Source organism: Abrus precatorius, unplaced genomic scaffold (genome assembly GCF_003935025.1).
Source record: "Abrus precatorius isolate BTA unplaced genomic scaffold, Abrus_2018 Scaffold5, whole genome shotgun sequence".
In the NCBI taxonomy this organism is placed as follows: domain Eukaryota; kingdom Viridiplantae; phylum Streptophyta; class Magnoliopsida; order Fabales; family Fabaceae; genus Abrus; species Abrus precatorius.
This window is the reverse complement of record NW_020874395.1, coordinates 10,333,784-10,356,394: the sequence shown is the minus strand read 5'-3', so window position 1 is coordinate 10,356,394 and position 22,611 is coordinate 10,333,784. Positions and strand designations below refer to the sequence as shown.

General features: G+C 23.8%; 1 protein-coding gene across 5 annotated transcripts; it reads left to right on the top strand.

The window, feature by feature from the left end:
• The first annotated feature begins 12,401 nt into the window (after positions 1–12,401).
• Positions 12,402–20,381, top strand: LOC113867696 (short-chain dehydrogenase TIC 32, chloroplastic-like). 5 transcript variants are annotated; one of them, XM_027503137.1, is made up of 9 exons: positions 12,402–12,507; positions 16,112–16,343; positions 16,514–16,593; positions 17,037–17,190; positions 19,125–19,203; positions 19,404–19,488; positions 19,690–19,709; positions 20,057–20,083; positions 20,223–20,381. In XM_027503137.1, exons 1-9 carry the CDS (start codon positions 12,402–12,404, stop codon positions 20,379–20,381), a joined length of 942 nt encoding a protein of 313 aa, XP_027358938.1. The 5 variants fall into 5 exon arrangements, with proteins under 5 accessions (XP_027358938.1, XP_027358937.1, XP_027358936.1 ...); XM_027503136.1 differs by lacking the exon at positions 19,690–19,709 and having other exon boundaries at positions 19,404–19,476; positions 20,028–20,083; XM_027503135.1 differs by lacking the exon at positions 19,690–19,709 and having other exon boundaries at positions 20,028–20,083.
• The last annotated feature ends 2,230 nt before the right edge of the window (positions 20,382–22,611 follow it).

Here is a 22,611-nt window from a genome sequence, read left to right as displayed (position 1 = left end):
AATAAAAATATTTTTATGTGTTAGTTTTTTAATTTATTATTATTAAATTAAATATACTATAACCCTAACATATAATTTATGAATATTAATTTTTTATCTGAGCATTTTCATAAGAGCACTGTCAAGTGAAAGTATTTTAAGAGTATTTTCAAATGAAACTATATTTAATATTATTTTTTATCATGCCAAATAATATTTTATTTATTAATGAATAATAATTGTGTTAATAGTTAATAACTTTTTATTTATTAATGAATAATAATTTGTTTATAGTATTTTATTTTATCACATGATATGATATAAAAGAAAGAAAGGAATAAAAAATGTTAAACAGTTATGCTATTTTTAAAATATCTATTAATCAATGTTAAGTATAAAAGTATAATAATTCATGTAATTTTTATTAAAAAAGTGATTATTAGTATTTATTTTTCAAATTGTAAAAGAGAAATACTAATGAGTGTTGTAAGGACAGTAATTAAGATAAAAAGTAAAAAAAAAAGATTGAAACATAAAAATATATTTATTTATATGATTTTTAATGCATCTCAATATAATTTTTAATAGAAATTATTATTTATTAATTATTTAACACCTTTTATGTCATTAATTAATAAAACCTTTATAAAAAAATATAAACTCATTTTAGATGTATTAATTATTTATTTTTGAATATTCTTATTTATTATGAAATTTATATTAACGAGAAATTTAGTAGATATATTCAATATATATATATATATATATATATATATATATATATATATATTCTTTTATTTATAATATTTGAACTAATGTTTATTAGTATTAATATTGTATTCCTTTGAACTGGTTAAATATTTCTTAGTTTGATAGTAAGAAGTGGTAACACTGCAATTTGATTAAAACAAGTTAAATTATGAAGAAAAGTTATTAAGAAAAGTAAAGAACAAGTGAATTTTCAATTAAATTTTATCTTTTTGAATTAAGATTTGAGAATCGACAACTTGAGGTCTGTCATTTACTTTTACACACTCAAATCCTAAGCCTCCATCTAAGAACTTCTCTTCTACTCAATCGACATCATCTCCTTTTCTCATTTCGATTATTGCCTCCACAAGATCTCCAATAAGCAACATTTTTTATTACAATTGTGTTCCTTAAAAAATAAATTAGTTTCAAAGTGTTTTTCTTTATTATTTAGGATTATAGGTGTTTTATATTTAGTTTTTTGTGCTTTCCTTGCTACAGCGATATGTAACTACACACTCCTGCTGTAGAATTAAAGTGGATTCTTGTAAAGTAACTTATTTTGAACCTCGGTTTGATTTTACAATATTAATATTATTTGTCAAGTAACATTTTTTCTTTGTTGTTATTTTCCTCACTCAATGATTAATCTTAGTTAACCTATTAACATGTGGTTGTACTATTAATAGATTAATGGAACTAAGTGATAATTTGAGTTTTGGAGTTATGAAGATCAACTTATCACCTAAGCTTTGAACTTAATTAAATTTAACAAATCTAATGTTTTTTAATACTGTTATTTAATTATCGTTGTTTATGATCATTATTAGAGTAACATTTAAATAAAAAAACTATCATTATACTATAATCATTAAGTAGTGATAATAATTGATTAGAAGATTAGTAATTGCTTTAACACATGTCAATAAAGTTGAATTAGAGTACATATAAATAATCATAGAAAAAATTGAAACTTCAAAATTTCACTGGTATTGAAATATTTTATAATTTCTTCGTATTTTACTTCAGCTTTTCCAAATTATTTTACTTCTTAGTATCATTCTCAAAAATTTTGATTATTAAATTTACTTAACATTTAAGAAATATTAGTAGTGAGGACTCTCAAGTATAATCTATATAAGAATGATAATGAAAAAATTTAAAATACATTCTTTTATCACAATCAATGATCAATGAATGCACTTGCTTGTAAGTTAAAAAAATTTAAAATTTTAAAATTTTGAGAATATTAAAGCCTACCATAATATATATATATATATATATGTATGTATCCGTTTGATAATGTGAATGTTTCTAAAATAAATCATAAATTCATAATATACCTATTTTTTTATTGATTTTTATTTTTATTTTTTTAAAAAAAAATCAAAGGGAGTAAGTTTTTATTGAAATAAAAAGATAAAAAAAATGTATCATTCTTGTGTAACTTACTTTTATAAAAAAATATATATAATTTTTATCCATTTATCAATTCAATGATAAGGATATTTTTGAAAAGATATTATTTATATAAAAGTATTAATAGTAATGAAGATGTTATTTGGTACCTTTGAAAGGACAAAAATGACTTCATTTTCCAAAATCAATCCTCTAAGCTTGATAGTTTAGTTGCTAATCTACTGTATGATGCTGATTTCTATTCTTTATATTGCCCAAGTTGGCTCTTTCGCAATTAATAGCTCATGGTAATGTTAGATGGGTTCTCCCCCTTCTTGATCATCTTAAGTTAAATGTTGATGGAATTGTTTTTAGAGCTAAGTATAGTTGATACATGTGGTGGTCTTCTTAGTAATGCTCGAAGCAAGTGTATTACTGGGTTCTACAGCAAAATTGATTACTGCTCACTTTTGGCTGTTGAACTTTGAAGTTTATTTTTTGGAATTCAGATAGTGGTCCAGCTTAATGTTCCAATTATATGGATTGAGTCTAACTCTAAGAAAGTAATCACCCTTATCCTTAATGCAACCTACTTGTAAATTTAGAGAAATTTTGAAAGAAATTAAATGTTAGAATTTTACATATTTGTAGAGATGTCAATTTGTGTATTGACTTCTTGGCCAAATTAAGTTTAGACTGCCTTACTCCCTTATTCTAGTTCAAAGATCTCTCTACATCTCTTCTCCCTATTCTAAGTTTGGACTCTTATGGTTTAGTTTTCCCAAGACGTTTTGTGTAGGTTCCTGCTGTTAGTTGGATGTTTAGCTCCTTTATGAAGCAACAATTTTTTATTTAAATTTAATTAAAAAATAATTTTTTAACATATATTCAAGACCACAAAATAAAAATATACAAATAATAATTTTTATTAAAAATACAAGATATTACATAATGCAATGTATAAAAAATATTAAAGACTATAATTTTTAATAAAAAATTATTGATTAATTTTTTAAAATGTATCCTTATATACACATTAAAAAAATAACATAATTTTTTTGTTTAAAATTAATTCTAAATCATTCTAGCCTTTTATCTTTATAATTTGAATTAATTTTAAAATAGAAAAGTATTAAATTTTTTCATATTTTTTAAATAATAAATACACACATTTTTTTTATTAATACTTATTTTATAAAATAATAAAAAATATTTAAAATGTTACGAAACAATATGCCAAACTATTTCTTCAATTGTAAATTCTCTATGGTAACGGGACCTAAATCCTTATCGTGACGGTAAGCACTCAATCCCCCTGTACGGAACCCATACCACTGAATTTCATTATTACTATTCTCAGCCATACTTTTATAAAATATTAATATCAGTTTTTAAAATTAAATTTAAATAACTATTAATAAAATAATTTTATTAAAAATATTTATTATATTTTAAATATAATAAATTTATTTTTAATAAAATTGTATTAATTTTATGTTTTTAAATTAAACTTTAAAGACTTAAAATTTAAAAAATAAAATAAATAGCTACTTTATCTATTTTTAATTTTATTTATCTAAGAGAAAATATTATTTATTTGTTTATTTCATTCACATAAAACTTTAAAATAATATTAATTATTACTTTTTGTGATATAATTTTTTTATCCTCCATTTAAAATAATCATGTTCAAATTAATAACTATAATTACTAAAACTCGAAATTAATCCTATGAGTTAAGCTAAAATAACTGTTAATCATTATAGGCGACCAAACTACCCTTTCAAATATTTATTGATACCAATATGTTCATATTAATATTTATATGATTTAAGTAATTGAAGAGTAAAAAAATATCTATTAATGAAGAATTAATTAAAAAGTATAACAATTAATTTTAATAAAATAAGTAAATCTATTAATAAAGGATTACTTTTAAACTGCTTAAATAATATGGATATTTTACTTGGATAAAATGACATCAATGGAAAATTAACAATTAATATTATCTTAAATTTTTATATAAGCAAATAAGTAAGAAAAAATATAATATTAAAAAAATATAAGATCTCAAATTATAAAAAGGTAAACTATAATAAATTAATTAATAAACAGAACATATTTTTACAGCATAATTTTATTCCTAAAATATTAAAAAAATTGTAAAATGGGTCATGTGTTAACTCTTAACCCTAACCCTATAAATCTTTGAGTGTTCTGAGACAGTAGAGCTTATTTATTTTCTGTTTTTAAAAATATTTTTTAAAAGGTTAAAAAAAATTATTTGTTTACATAAGTTTTATTTCATTTTTTTCTTAAAAACATTTTTCTAAAATTATTTTAAAGTATAATTTTTAAAAATTAAAAATTATTTTAGAAGAGATTTTAATATTATTTTTGTGTTTTGGTTCAGAGTTTCCACTTGACAAAGACTGGCGAGGGTTAGGTTGAAACACAAATCCGAACAAAAATTATTACAAGTACATACCTGACCTAAATCAGGAAACTTTGCCACGTTGTCTTTTATCTTAAGAAAGGGTGTAACCCCATGCAGAAAAATTTTTAGGTCTGAAAAAAAAAAGCTATTAACTATGCAAAAGTTCAATTTGAATAAATATTTACAACAAATATATATACAATTTTTAAATAAAAATAATTTATATAAATAATTTATTAATTTTATCCTCTTTTATATTAATTTCTCTCCAATATTATCACTGAATAAATGGTGAAAGAAAGGATAAAAAGTAAAAGATATTTTAACTGAATTTGTTTGGTACAATTTATATTATAAATTATATATATATATATACATTATTAATATTTAATAATTTAAATTTAATTTTATTAAAATTAATTATTTAGATAATTTTAAATCGAACGGACACTAAATTTAGTATAAATTTTTTTTAAGTTTATTAGTATATGAAATTGCTACGTGAAGAAAAATTACTTGATCAGAAGAATAAACACTAATTACTTAGTTAATTATATTTTTTATCCCTATATTTTAACATATATGTAATTTTTATTTTTTAATTTTAAATATTCACGTTTTTTTTTTATTTTATTTTTTTAACTATTTAGATTAAATCTTTTATCTCACATTTATTAATTTATATAAATAATTAAAAAATATGTAAATTATTTTTAAAAATATTTAAATATTTAAATTATTATTTCATGATTAATTAATTCAATCATAGACATCAAACCGGTAATTGAAATATTAAATTAGTTTGAAAATTTCATAATAAATATTTTATGAGATAAAAACAGTTAAATCAAAGACATTACAGTTGTGTTAATTTTTTAGTTAAATTGTATTTTTTTCCTATATTTTAAGGTATGTCTAAATTTTAGTTTTTAATTTTAATTATTTACATTTAATTATTCTAATTTTTTACTATTCAGATTAAATTTTCTATCTTACATTTTTTAATTTATGTAAATAACTAAATATACAAAATATAATATTTTATGTCTATGACATATTATTTTAAAAATATATAAATATATCATTAATCATGACATAAAACCGATCATATATATATATATATATATATATATATATTATAAATTATAAAAAAGTTAATTGAAAATTTAAATTGATATAAAATATAATAATAATTACTTTATGAGATAAAAATAATTAAAAATAATAAAGTTATATATAAGCATGTATAAAAAAAGTTACAGAATTATGTATGAGTTTTTACTTATTTTTAAAATATGTTAGAATTTTAAAAAAATAATTTACATTGACCGATTTAAACTAGCTTTTTTTTTTCTTTTTTTTTTTAATCAAATTTTTTTCATCTAAAATTTTAAGGGATCCATATATATATATTTTTTAGTTCCCATAGGAATTAAATATCTATTTTTTTTTCCTTAAGCAATATTTAGTCTCCTAAAAGCAAATTTTTTCAACTTTTACTTAAGCGCACAAAAGTTTGACTTAAGACAATTCACGTTAGCTTAAGTGAATGTTGTTGAAATGAATATAGAATAACGCTCCAAATTTTGGTAATATAAATTATCGATGTTTTATATGTGTGAGAATGAGTATTGGAACGTGCACTCAAGTGCATAATAATGATGTTTATGTGTATTAAGTATATGGAAGTGTGTATTTATGTGTACATACCTGGATTGGGCTAGAAATAGGCTAAGTGCCTAGATGAAGGGCATCCTCGTTGTAGCGAAGAGAATTCTCGCTGTAGCGAGAGGGTCTTGGGAAGAAAAGGATGAACTGTCGTCTTCTCGCTGTAGCGAGAGAGGTCTCGCTATGGCGAGAGAGCGACAGAGAGGGGTGCATTTCTGGGTGCAATCTCATCTGAGATTTGAGATTCTGGTTTAGGGATTTGAGATTCATTTCTCATATTCCCTCTCAAATCTCTTCTAATTTCCTTGACCCAAAGCCTTATTCTACCGATTAATTGCCTCCAAAGCCGTTCGGGAGCTTGATTGAAGGTTAAATCCGTGTGGGGAACGCTTGGAGGTGAGTTTTAATGGTTAGGATTTCTGTTTTTCAACCCTTTTCTCTATTTTTCGGTATCCTTGGGTTCTCATGGAGTCCTTCCATGTGTTTTAGGCCAAAATCTGTGTAGAGAATACTTCCGTTGTCAAATCTGAATGTGGGTCGTCAATTCAAGGTAAGGGGGGACTCTACCCTACTCTTTTTATGTGTAATTGATTGAATATAGAGTTGTGGCTGAGTTAGAAAGTAGAAAACGTGTAGAGAATGGAAGTTGATTGTGAAATGTGATGAGGGTCATGTGCCGTGATATGTGAATATCGTGTGTGAGGATGAGAGAATATGTATTGGATGAAAATTGTTGTGTATGGTGATGTGTAAATGAATGTAGGCTACGTGCCGTGAACTGCTAGTGGATGTAGGCTATATGTCGTACCATACAAATGAAAATGGGCTAGGTGTCGTGTATTATGGATAATTGTAGGCTATGTGCCATGTGCTATGAAATCAATGTGGGCCTAGTGCCGTATATTGCGAATGAAAGTGGATTGGGTGTCGTGTGAGGCATGAAAGTCGCATGCGTGTAATGGGCTGGTATAATGTGCTGTAATGGGGCATGCTAACACTGGTATAATGTACTATAAAGGGGCTGCTAACGCCAATATAATGTGCTGTAAAAGGGCATGTAACGCCAGTATAATATGTTGTAAATGGGGCGGGCAATGTCGGTATGACATGCTGTGAATGGGGTGTGAAGCGCCGGTATAATATGCTATGAATTATGGAAATTAAAATGTATTGTGAGATAATACTGATTGTAATTATACTTGTTTTAATGTATTCTAAATGATTCGGAGGTGAGACTCTATGATTGATTGCTGCATTTTGGTAGTGTAGGGTACTCACCCTTACATTCATTTTTCAGGCAATCAAGACGATCAGCACCGGACTCGGTGAAGGGCGGATGGAACTGCTATAGGACTTAGAACAGTATTTTAAAATTTGTTGTATTTAAATAAGTCCTGTAGTGGTTATTTGATAATGAACTTGTAAACCTTTACTTTATTTTGAAATATTGATGGAACCATGTATTGAAGTGGTGTTTAAAAGTGAAAATTTATTATCCAAAATTTGTGAAAATTTATTATTTTAAAATTAAATTTAAGGTGTTACAATAGTAAAAGTAATATTCGCTTAAGCGATGACAAATTTGCTTAAGTGAATATTTGTTTGAACGAGTATTAAAATTATTAAGTGAAAATTATGTAGAAAACATTATATTTCAAACATCTCCACTTGCTTAAACAAGACACCTTTCATTTAAGCTAATTATAAATTTTTTAAATGAGATTGATTTTGTTTCAGTGAAAGGAAAATAGTTAAGCAAATCATGTGTGTGCAACTGAATTTTGGTCCACTTAAATGTATGTTATAGCAATTGAAAATAAAAAAATAAAAAATTGGTCATCTAATATAAAACATAAGTAAATATAGCTAATAGATTATATACATCAATTAATGTTAGAATATACATTTATAGTGTTTACATGATTACAATGAATAATGAACAAAATAAACACGGTACAAAATTCATTGAGGTTGACCAAGAATTGAACAAGTTATATCATTCAAAGGTTCCTATTAAAAGAAAAATAATTGGATAAAATTATATAATAAAGTAAGAAAATATACTTTTTTATTTTTAAGTTTTATAAATTTACCATTAATAATGTAATAAAATTAAATTGATTATTGAAAATATGAGGAGGAGGATAAGACGAAAATGTCGAACAATGGACATCACAAGTTCAAAGAAGTGGGTTGATATTCCTAAAATATTAATAAGTTAATGCATACATAGTTGATAAGAATGTAAAAATTGACATATTTATTGTTAAATGCATTAATGTATGTATCTCAAAATGTTGATTTTGCAATTAATATCTTATTGGATCATTCTTTTTTCTTTTTACTTGTAATTCAACTTAACTTTTAAATCGTCTATACCTATTCTTCTTTTATGTTTAGGCAATGCTTGAAACCCCTTGGTTGTGCACTATCATTGATGACCAATGTATAGACATCATCATTGTGACTCTCATTATTTTATTCTTTTAATTAAAGTTGTGTGATTTGATGAAATAGTCAAAGAAATTTATACCAATACATATCTCTTACAACAAAGTCAGATGGAGAAGTTTTAGGTTCGTAAATGCACAATCTTATATGATAAGAATACAATTAACACATTATTGGGAAACTCTCTCATCTTACAAGAAGGATATTTGTGCCACTACCAACAAAGTTGAAAGCGCGTTACTCGATTTTTAGATGAGAATGTAGCTGAGACATTGTGCATTTCAAACAAATCGTATGAGACAAATCATTAAGGAAAGCTAATAAGGTTCAAGAAGGGGAGTTTGAAGACTTTGGCACAAATATGGACCTCATTTATATTTACCAACATTGTTCTAACCACTCACAAATTATATGTATGTATGCCTTAGGCCTACATCATCTAAAACATTATAGAAAGGATAACATTGGACATTGCAATGGTGATATATATGAGGAGATTTCCCAATTTGTGATGTTGAATCCCTCCTATTTTGCAGTTGTTACAAAACCATTGAGATTCCCAGCATTGATCATTGCCTTTTGTGTTGCCAAGGTGCTCAAATACTAGACCCTTTTACATTAAATATTAAATTGAAAAGAGTTCACCAACGTCCAGTGCATCTAACAATTATTGCTCCAACTAATTGGAGCAGAGACATACACTTCTCATCTTTCTTCACCAGTACCACCAACAACATTACCACTCATCCCCAACATGACATCCATGAAGTGTCACCTCATTCAACATCTGACTCAAATACAATAACAAATGGAAGCCAATCATCGGACTAATATACACATCCACCACCAGCTGACAATAAACTATCGATTATACGTACATTTCAATGACTAATTATATTGCTTTACCTTATCCCAAAATCAAGAAGTCACTTTAACATTCTTGTGGCCTATACTTAAAAAAATTTGCAGAACATGTCTGATGACTTGGAGACACTCCTTCATTCTCATATGACCTCAACCAATATAAAGAGGACGAAGGAAATGAATAAGGAGACAAGCAACCACAAGCTAACGATGATGAGGCCACGCTGATCAAGGGATCACAAAAGAAGCTCAAGCTTAAGAAGATCAGGGTCACAAAGAGTAAAATACAATGGAGGGAAGAGATCATATCAAGAAGGATCAATCTCTACATGATTTTAATGTTGCTGCATAAGAACCATAATTTTAATTTTATTTTTTTTTATTTTATTTCAGAATTTTAAAATGTATTTTTTTTAAAAGACATCTCACCATTACAATTTAACTAAATTTTTTTTATATATAATATAAATATCTCATTCTCTTTTAAAATTTGTTGTATTTACTTATATTTTGTATTAAATGATTAATTTTTGTTATGTTAATTATTTTTAATTTTTGCAATATTTACTTAACGCACATATTTTACTTGTGCATAACGCACATATTTTACTTGTGCTATTTTCTTTTTCTTTAAACAAAATCAATCTTGTTTAAGTAAATAAAAATATATGAAATAAGGTGTTTTTATTTAACTTTTACTTAAAAAATTTATAATTTTTTAAATAAATTAAGGTTTGCTTGAACAAAATCAGTAAAAATATCTGAAATATAATATTTTCTATCTAATTTTTTTTAACAATATAATACTTGCTTAAGTGAATTTGAATTTGTTCTTTTTTAAGCGAGAATTTCTACTAACATTCAATATTCGCTTAAACTAATGTAAATTATCACTTAATCAAACTTAAGCAACCAAATTTTGCTTATATAATAATAAAAACAGAACATCTAACTTTCGTACAAAATAATAAATATACCGAAAGAATACAGATCCATTTTTAATTGTCCGAGGGATTCTAATGCAATCAAATCAATCAATTCGATCTAATCTTAATAATTTTGATATCTACTTTTAACTTTATCAATAATGTCACCGTTAACCAAATAAATGAAGTACACACATAAGGTACCTTATCGCATTAAAATAAATTTTATTTTTAATTATTTAATTATGTCTTCATTAATGAGAAGAGTAATCACATTTGAGACACACAACATTTTATAGCGAGTCACGTGTCACAAAGTTAATGCGATAAGAACAAAAGTACCCACACATATTAACAAATTTCTTTTAATTATTTAATCGTGTCTTAATTGAAGTATCGATTCATAATTTCGTAAAAACACAAAATTAAATATTAAAAACTTTTTTTTTTACACCCTCTTTCGTTTTTCTTTTTGTATTTTTTATCATATAATTTACGATTTGTTTCTCCATCTCTTTTTTAAATTTCACGTATCTCATATCCCGCTTCAAAGTAGGAGATAAATATTATTGCAGTAAAAATTCAACTTAAAAATAATGAATGAATGTTTCAGAAGTTAAGCTTTGCATATGAATAAAATTTTGTTGAAAAAACCAATTTCATCATAATATAAATATTTTTAATTAAAATAAAATTATTTTAATAAAAAATTAAAATCTAAAAAAATTATTTGTAAACATTTGAACTAAGTTAACACTTACAACATAGTCTCTCCTGTCTCAAATATAAATAAACATAAATTAAGATACAGTGGTCTAAAATATAAATAAATCTTAACTAATTCCGTACTTAATAAAATTATTTCTAAAATATATTTATTTAATTTAAATTTTTTTGAGATATAAGTCAATAACTCCATATCATTTTTTAAATAGAATAAGTCTTTTTCTTGCTACCAAAATTGAATTGTATTCTGTTAAGATGCTACATGATTTAATAATTTTCAGAACTTGGCTTTACATTCGGTAAAAAAACTTAAACTATCATGATATTTAATAAAAATGTTAAATTATCCTTAAATGTTATTAAAGAGTATAGTAAAAAATTTAGTTTAGTTTTTTTATAAACTTAAGAACATTGAATGAAATTAAATAATTTTTAATTAATGTAATTTAATTATTTTTTACTTATAATAGTACTTTATATCCTTTATTTCTCTTATATTACATTATAATATTTATTACATTTATTATCTCTCTCATATAGTATTAAATTATAATTGAGTTCCTACCTAAGAATATTTATCATATATATATATATATATATATATATATATATATATATATCTGATGTACATTAAGATATTTATGTATATATAATATTAAATTTTGATATTAAATTATAATTTTAATTTTTTATAATTAAAATTTATTTTTATGTAAAAAATTTAAAAATATATTTTATAAAAGTGATATATATATATATACACTTTCCTAAAAATTTTAGATTTTTAAAAAAAATTATTAAAAAGTATTTATATTTTCTTATAAAAATATTAAAAGTATAAAACATAAATAAAAATGATTTTATACTGATATTTCCTAAGTCATCACTTTTTTTAAAGAAGAATTTGAATTATAATAATAGAATAGAATAAAGATAAATTTTCATATTCTATTAATCAATAAATACTGAAAATAAAATAAAAATATCTTATTATATTATCTTGAATGCAACAGATAACCCAAAACTAGTCAATTTATTGCCCCATTCCGTTTCATCGATCATATAAACACAACAAAAGCACTCAATAAAAACACTCAAACACACACACACAGATATATATATATATATATACAGACGAAACACGCAGAGATATATATACAGACGAACTCCATTCATTGAGATTTGAGAAGAATTGTAGACAAATGTGGGCATTCAGAAGAAATGGAGTCTCTGGGTTTTCCTCATCTTCCACTGCCGAGGAAGTTACTCGTGAAATCGATGCCTCTGGTCTCACTGCTATTGTTACAGGTAATTGTTTTTCTCTCTTCAGTGTGTTTACCTTTTCTTTTATGAAAAAATAATAATAATTTGTTTGTGTATGACGAATCCATGCTTATTTTGTTCTGAACTATAGAATCCTGTTTATGAAAATAATATAAGTAATTAGAAGAATTCACACAATATTTATGAAACTAATTTATTAGTTTTATTAATCTGTTTTAATATATTTTGATACATGTTATTATTAAATTTATATAAAAAAGTTTCATATAATAAAATTTTCTTAAATAAATACTTCCTTAAATTATTTGTCCTTTTCTTTGTCAATATTAAATTATTTGCCTAAGTGCACCAAACCTGACGTTTCATATTTAGCTTTGGAATATTTGTGTGTGTGTGTGTGTTTGGTCAGGTGCTTTTATTTATTTGTTTGTTCTTTTAATTTTGGGTTTCGTTAGTAGGTAGCACGTTGGCGGGAAAAAAAAAAAAAGGAAGAATAAATCTATTATTTTTTTCTGTAAAAATGTTGATAATAATTTTTCAGTTAAATAATTTTTGTTTGATTTTTTTATCTTATAAACATGTTAATGATAAAATAATTTTTTTAAAATAAAAATGACAATATGCAAACAAGATTGCTGATAAATACTTTCTCTCATTATTATGTTCTGGACGAATTAAAAAAAAGTTAGCTTTTCACCTAACATGTCTCTGAAAGTGTTTTCAAACGGGTTCTAAATTTATAATATTACTCATTAAATGGTGTAAAAGAGAGTTTAAATTATTAATCTCTTTAATATATATATATATATATATATATATATATTATAAATTAAAATTATTACTCATTAAATATTTTAATTTAATTTATACATTTAATTATTTTTAATTTATATTTAATTTGGATTTTAAGTTTTAATTTTTGAATTCATGATACAATGCTTAAATTGAACATCAATTTTAAATACAATAAATTTTAGGATGTCCGAATTTAAATTTCATTTTTAAATTTTAAAGAGTTTAATTTTAATATATTATCAATATAAATTTTTCTATAATGTCAACTAATTAGATACCATAATAAATATAATTTTTAAATTAATTACTAAAAAATTTAATTATCCTTATTTATTGATGAGATAATTTATAATTAAACGACAGAATAAACAAATTGAAACCATGAATATATTTTAATTAAATTCAAATTTTATTTTATTTTTTAGTTTTCTATTTAGTTTAATTCATATTCGATTCGAGTCATACATTTAGATGTGGTAGATAAGTTTATCATTAAAGATTCTTTACATACATAAGACTCAAACTCGAAACTTTACTTCAACAATACCAAGCCATTTGTCAGTCGGACCAATCTTCGTTAATAAATTTTAATTTTGAAACCATATAAAAACTGTTTGCTTTATAATATTTTCTTTAGTTATAATTGTCATAAATTTATATGTAAAATGTATAGAAAAAAGTGTTAATTAAAGAGTGAGAGAGAAGAAAGTCCAAAGACAAGAGAAGATGATATTATCAATCTCTAGAGATGTATATAATATTTTTTCAAATTTATAAGTATCATAAAAAAAAAAAAGCATTTACTACGATACTCGAAAACTTGAGAAGACATTATATATCATTTTTAAATTAATAATTATGATTTGTCTAATATCTTAGAAATTAAAAGGTATTTACGTTATTTTCTAAATAAGTTATTAATTTTATTATTTTTTAATATTAAATTAACAATGATAATTGTTTGATATTCTACTTAGAAGAGAGTATAAGATATCTTCTTAATTTACAAGGCACAATATAAATTATAAAAAAAATTGTTATGATTCTCGTAAACTTAATAAGATATTATATACCCTCTTTATATTAATGATTGTAATTTCTCTATTATCTTAAAAATTAAAAAATATTTATGTTTTTTTTAAATAAATCACTAACTTTATTATTTATTGATATAAAATTAACGATGATACTTATTTCATGTGTTGAAGAGCATAAAATATTATCTTAATTTACAAGATATAATAAAAATAACTTTTTTTTAAACTTTTGATTTGTTAAAATAATATAAATATTTTAGATTAAAAAATGTATTAACCGAAGAATAACAATTTATATTATCTTGAACTACTACATAGATAAATAAACTTAAATGAAAATATTTTTTATTTAAATAAATAAATAAAAATATTTTTATTAATTTTGATGAATTTATTATTTAATTTTTATATGTTAGAATGCGTGTAAAAGAAATTAATAAATATTAAAATATATAAAAATACAAGGGATGAGTGTGTTTTTACAAATTTTTAACAAATTATTTTTAATTTTGATTAATTAGGACACCAATTACCATTTTCATGCTACCTTCTAGCCTATATATAAACCTTTCTAGAAAATTTGTCATAGTCCTCTTACATAGTCTTTGCAAGTTGTTTCTTGCACTGATTATTTTCTTATAAAATACTCTTAGGCTATGTAAGGGAGTTATGTTTAAGAAGAAAAGAGAGGAGAGGGAAAAGGAAGGGAAGGGTTAACCCTTGGTAGAGAGTTACTTAATTAGAATGTGAAGGGTTTGAGAATTTTTCAACCATCCAAAGCTCTTTCAATGCTAGTTTTTTGGCTTTCCAATGTAGAGGTCTTCTATGAATTTTCTTTCTTTTACTATTTCATAATTAAGATTCTAACATTTTTTTAAATATTAGTTTTTCAAGTGAGAATTTTTTTAAAAAATAAAAATATTAATTTTAAAATATTAATTTTTAGAAAAAGAAAAATATTTATTTTTTATAAAAATAAAAAATATAAATAAAAAATAAAAAATATAATAATATCTTATATAATTAAACTCTTTATTATCTGTCTTTCTCAATATTAAACATCCAAACAAAAGAATGATTTAATCTCCTTTTTTCTTCCTTGTTCCTCCTTCCTATCCCTCTTTTTCTTTCTTTTCAAACTCCCAAACAAAACTTTAATAGAGAAAAAAATTAATTAAATAAAAAAATAAAATAATAAATTTTAATAATGGTCGTCACACATTAATTCTTTTTTATTGTTAAATATAAAAATATTATTAAATTTTTAAAAAATTATACATGAAACAGTCAAAATTATAAGTATTTTAAAATCCATCCAAACTATTTAAAACAACTAATCAATCTATAAATTTCAAAAATTAAATATATTGTTGAATGAAAGAACTGAAAACTTAAAAGTTTACATTTTGTTTTACAATTTAATTGAGATTATAGCTCTCATATTCAAATTCAAACTAAACGAAATTGAATTATACTAAATTTATAAAATATTTTATTTTAACATTATATAAACATTAGTCTAAATATATTTTATTAAATATATTTATATTTTATAAAATATTTTGAAACAAGGACTTGAGTACTTGACTTTGTGTCCAGTTTTTTCCTCCATTGAATAGAAATATCATCAATAGACCAAGGAAAAATATTGAAATTATTTTTATTTGTATTTTATAATTTAGACTAAATTTTAATACATGATTAGATTGAACAACTTTAATAACTGTTTATACTTATTTATTTAATGAGTATTATCTTTAATGTAAAAAGTTAACCTTTAAAAATTATAACAATAGGGGCATCGAGTGGTATTGGTGCTGAGACTGCGCGTGTTCTTGCTTTGCGTGGTGTCCATGTGATTATGGGAGTTATTGATTTAATTGGTGCAAGAAATGTGAAAGATGCAATCCTTAAAGAGATTCCCGCAGCCAAAGTTGATATTATGGAGTTAGATCTTAGCTCAATGGCATCTGTTCGAGAATTTGCATCAAACTTCAATTCTACTGGTCTTCCATTGAACATTCTCATGTAAGAACAGCACATTCACGACATTGTCAAAATTTTCATGACTGTGTTTTCAACATAATTCTCCATTATCATCTCTCTCTTTATCTTTCTTTATACACACAATTCTTATCATTTATGGAAATAATGTATTAGTAATTTTTTGTGGTTTCTTTCTTGCTTGAAATTCTCAGAAACAATGCAGGAATTTTTGCAGCCCCTTTCTCATTGTCTAAGGACAACATTGAACTGCAATTTGCCATAAATTACTTAGGTACGGAACTTTCTAACTTCAAAGATATCACATTTTTATGAGCTTTTCGGTGTACCAGAAACGAAAAATATTATGACAAAATTTAAGTGCAGTATAAGTATTATAATCAAATTTAAAATTTCATCTTAATATTATGCCTAATAAAGTTTAGCACTGTAGGTTAGTACACTGTCATTTATTATTCGTACACGTTAAGTGAAATTTTAACTTTTGATTAGGAAACAACAATAATATTTATAATATACCATCGTTTTCTGTGAGGAACAGTGTTAGTTATGTAATAGCATACATACGTGGAACCTCTCTTTCTCTTTGTGTTAACAAATTATAAACAATTGTTACATGAAATATATGTGAATTCCTTCTACATTATTATTTTTCACAGCTTATGTAATTGAGTGATGGCTTTACATGAAGTTATATGTGAAATAAACTTTTCACAGGTCATTTTCTCTTAACAAATCAGCTGTTGGATACTATGAAGAAAACAACAAGAGAAAGTAAGATTCAAGGAAGAATTGTTAACGTCGCCTCAACTAGTCATCAATTAACATATCGTGAAGGAATCCGTTTTGACAAAATTAATGATCAATCAAGGTAAGAAGTAACTTAAACACATGCTAGGATAAATTTTTCTACCAATTTCCTTTTCATGGAAGAAGGGTTTATCGAGAGATAGCGACAACTATATAACATAGCATTATTTTCTTAGGCTCCATTTGAACGAGGAATCAAATACAGAGGAAAATATTGAAGAAGAAATAAGAAAAAAATATTTGACAGTTGAACGGATTGAAATAAGAGAAAAATTAATAAAATATTTCTTCTACTTTTTTAATGAATAAAAAAAGTAATTTTTTAAAAATAATTATAAAATTAAAATATTTAGAAAATTATTTTTTTATTGTAATAAAAATTGAGACATTATTAGAAGTATTAAATTCTATCAAATGATCATCGATGATGATTGCATGTATAATTTATTAACGAGAAATAATAATTTTTTTTGTCAACTTCCTATTTTCTTAAGTGATTAATTCTTAATATTTAAGCTAAACTACATCACTTGTCAGTAATGATATATGCTTATTGCATCAAACCAAGATAATTTTATAATAGAAAATTTAATTAAAGAATTTGAAAATGCGTTTTGTAATAATTAAGATTCAAATACAGTATATTTGTTCTAGGGGTATTCTAAAATTATCTGAACAGAGTTACATTGAGAGTGTTCTCAAGTGATCTAACATGAAAATGTTTTGTTATAAAATGAAACGTGTTCAATCTCAATCAGAGTCTAAAATGAGTTTATTATGAAAAGATGTAAAAATATTCTATATACATTAATTGTAGACAATTTGATGAATGTTTAAGTATGTACACGTCTAGATATTGAGTACGTTAATAGAATGTATGATAGAAACTTACATAACTCGAGGATTAAAGTCCATGACCTGTTATGAGAAATATTTAAAGTAAATCATGAGACATTCTATGAACTTTTATTAATTACATATATGTCAACTTAAGATAATATTAAAAGATCATTAAAGTATGTTGGTAATGAGTTAGGAGTATTATTTTTCAATGACAATAGGAAGTTGACAAAGTTGAAATACAAGCATTAAGTTCATTATTGTTAAGGAAAAAGTTTGCAACGTTCAAGTATATATCTATAGAGCATATTAGGACAAACTCCACTGTTGCAAATCCATTCACTAAAGCCTTACCATCCAAGGTCTTTCATTAACTAAAATTTAGTGTTTAGTATGATATTGTATTTATGATGAAACATTTGTGTAATCATTAATGGGTCTAGTCATTATACATATACCAAGGTCACTGTGATCCTTGATTGACCAAATTGTTAGAAGCATTGTTTAGTAAAGATAACTGTGTTGAGACCATACATTTATTTTATAATGCATGCGATTCTAGGGTGAGATTGTTAGATATTTATTTAACGAGTGACCTTACACATTTAATTAATCATGTGTTTTATATTTTAACTACAACATATTAGTGTTTTTTCAAATGATCTAATAAGAATTATTTTACTTGGATTAGCTTTTGTAGGAGTTATATAAAACGTATATGCCAAAAAACTTATTTTTATTTTAATTACAGGAAAAATAAAAATCAAAAGTCATTACTTTATGTGAAAGGTTATGTAATTATAATATTAGTAATTTTTATGATTTTAATTTTAGTGAATTATCGATGTAAAATTTTTTACACTATAATTAATTAAAATATATTATAGATATATTTTTTATATTAATTATTACAAAATTAATAATTTTTATTAATATAAAAACCCATAATTGAGTGATGATATATATATATATATATATAATATTATACTATCAACATATTAAAATTTTATTTTTTATATTCTATTAATGGTATCATATAAAGTGCCTCATTTGTGATATGTCTATTTTATTTCTAGCATTTAGAGTTAAGCATACAAACATGAGATTTATTATATTTGTGCAAAGGATAAGTTTCACTTGCTTTCTTGTAAGCAGTTACAATAGTTTGCTAGCATATGGTCAATCAAAGCTTGCCAATATTTTACATGCCAATGAACTTTCAAGATGTCTCAAGGTATGCTATAATAATTATTATGCAATAGCATGATTAGAATCAAGTATATTTTATTTTTATAAAATGAGAAAATTAGTTAATAATTTTTCTTACCATAATGAAAGGATGGATGTGGTTATTGATAATTTTTTTTTTAGATATTGATAACTATTATAATTTAACATTATTATATTAATTGTTCATTATTGCATGTTGATCAGGAAGAAAGGATAAATATTATTGCTAATTCTGTTCATCCCGGTCTCATTGCCACCAATATTTTCGTCCATAACCGTTTGTTGACTGGTAACTATCACATTTGTGTATTTTTTTTTATGTCTATTAAGTAATTACATACTTAATAATGGGATGTAGGATACCAAATAAAGTATTCTATCGAATTTTCTATTATGGAAAATATATTATTTTTTATTTTATTTAGCTGTGTTCTCAAAGTTTAAGGCATTTATATGCCACAAGCTTCAATTCCTCAACATATAATCTTAGGTATTATAATCGTATATTTTGTACATGAATATTCTTTAAAAGAAAAATAATATAATTTTGAATAAACTGGTTATTCTAAATGCAAAACTCAAACTTATTGAATAGTATTATTTCTTCAAGCATCACTGTAAAACAATTTTACATGGTCACCTAGATTGGTCTTTAATATTTCAAACATACTAAATAAATTACTTCTATAATTCATACGACTTAACTGCAACATCAACTTCATTGGTAGTTTTTTTTTTTTTCAAATATTATTTTCCATGTAGATAATGACAATAGCTAAGTTTTATGGGCATAACTTTGTATGATTTATGCAGTTATGCAAAAAATAGTTGGGAGATCTGTAATTAAAATGCTGGAGAGATTTGTGCTTAAGAATGTGCAGCAGGTAAGTTAGATCAATTATTTATAAATAAATGTATCAGGGTTGTTTTTATTATTTAATCCTCAAAAAACTATATAAAAGAACTCATTTATTATGTGATTCTTTTGATCTTTCATGTTTTGGTTTTACAACTTAATTATAGGGAGCAGCAACAACATGTTATGTAGCTTTGCATCCAGAAGTGAGCAGAATCAGTGGTGGATATTTTGTCGATAGTAATCTTGGCAAAGCATATTCCCAAGGAACCGACATAGATTTGGCTAAGAAACTTTGGAATTTCAGCATGGATTTGATTAAATAAAACACCATCTTCAATGTAACAAGAATATTATGTGTTTGTTTGAGAGTTTACATGAGTGAGAATAAAAAGATTTAAAGGGTAAGGAAGGAGAAATGAGAAGGAGAGTTAAAGTAAAATTTCTTAAATTAGAAAAATATAAAAGTGTGTGTGTTTGGATGAAATATTTTAGGTGAATAATAATTTTTTAAAAGAATTTGTAATTTTATAATTTGTAATTTTATAATTTAAATTTATTATTTAAATATTTAATTTTAAAGAATTTAAAATTTTAAGAATTTTAATGATGATTTTCACTTAACTAAAATTACAAAAAATTCTAAATCTTAACAAAAGAGTGAAAAATTAAAATTAATTTTTTTATTGTATGTTTCATTTAACTTTTTTATTACTAATTTTAATTTTATATTTTAACTAATTTTGTTAAATATAGTGATAATTTTTTTGAAAAAATATTAGTAATTTAATTATTCTAGAAGTTTAATTATTCAAATAAATCAAAACATTTTAAAATAATATATACTTAATTGATGTAATTTAATTTTTTTAAAATTTTAAATTCTATTAAAATTTTAATTACTTCCTATAGACAAAACATAAAAACATAGGATTAAAAGATTTTTTTAGAGAATTTATAAAATTTTTCTCTCTTTTCTGAAAATCTACAGAAAAAAATTATCATCATATATTTCTTTAATTTTCTCCTTGTCTATCTTAAAACTAATTCTCAAATGTAAGTTAAAAGAACTAAAAATATGAATGATCATGACTATTAATGTATACTTTATTATTATTCTTATAACATAATTTTCTCATTCAATCTTACAATTATCAATATATATTACCTATTCGTACTTAAATATTGTAATAAAAAACCATAGTTCAAGGATATGTGTACAATCTAAACAATTTGAAAAAAACAAAAGTTTGCGAGAGTCATGCCAGTGTGTTGAAGAAGTAATTTATTTTTTTTTATAGAAATTTCTCAAGTAATTATTTTATTATAAAAGTTGTATTTATTAACCTCTGTATTTAATAATTTGTGTTTAAGAGTATGCTAGCATACAAAAGTTAAAGTTACAACAAAATAAACTTTTAAATATCGGCAAAGATCATAATGACAAAGATAGAGATTTTAGTGACAATTATAACCTGACATTTATAATGGCCACTAAAATTAAAAGAAAAAAAGTCTACTCATTTTAGTAGCCTTTTAACTATGGCGGCAAAAAGTTCAAGAAAACTACTTTTGGCAATTTATATGACAAAATTAACTTTTAATTATTTTTTTTTTCATACTCGTTTTAGTAGCCTTCAACAATGGCTGCTAAAAGTTCAAGAAAATTACTTGTGGCAATTTATATGACAAAAAAAATTACAAATTTTACTCATAAAACTCAATAACTTAAATATATATGTTTCAAATCAACCATTCAAAGATTCATTCCTTAAAATAAAGTATTTATTGAAATTAAAAAGAAACATAAATATTATGCATTAAATTTAATTACTAATATCATAAAAGAACATAATAAATAGCATTTAATATATCATTTAGTATCATTTTGAGTCTAATAAAGATGATAGTGTTTGAGCACTAACCACCATTGCAAGTAGTACTTGAATTACTTAAGTGTCCTTGCCCTAATTATAACAGAATGGCAGCATTTTATACATATATGAGCAGGGTCACATATTAGTATAGAAGAACACTTGATTTGAATTGACATAAAAACGACAAAACTTAAAGGATGAGATGTAACAACAGAAGGGCAACATTGTATATGCCTAGAAGCTCTAAGAACTGCAGTTGTATCAACGGTTAAAAAGGAACTTTCTGTGCCAATTAACGTTAGCTTACCGAATATGACAATCCTTCCTTTTCTAAGAGTAGTTCTCCTGCTACATGGTTAACAACCTCTTTATTCATGAATGCAATTTCAACACAACCAACAATATAGGCATTAAAAATATCACTCACCCAACTTCTTCATAACCAACACCATGCCATTGCTTGCTTTCTAAGCAGTGAAATCAAAGAGATAGAAATGGAACCAAGTATAAAATAAATAAAAATAAATAAGCTCATAATGAAATCAATATCTACAAAACATGTACTGAGTTGCTTAAGCCTAAGCTACTGGTATATGCAACAAGCTAATTTTTCAATGGTTCTCATTTGATAAAGTTGCATCCTATATTAGTTTTTTAATAATTGATTGTGCAAATAATT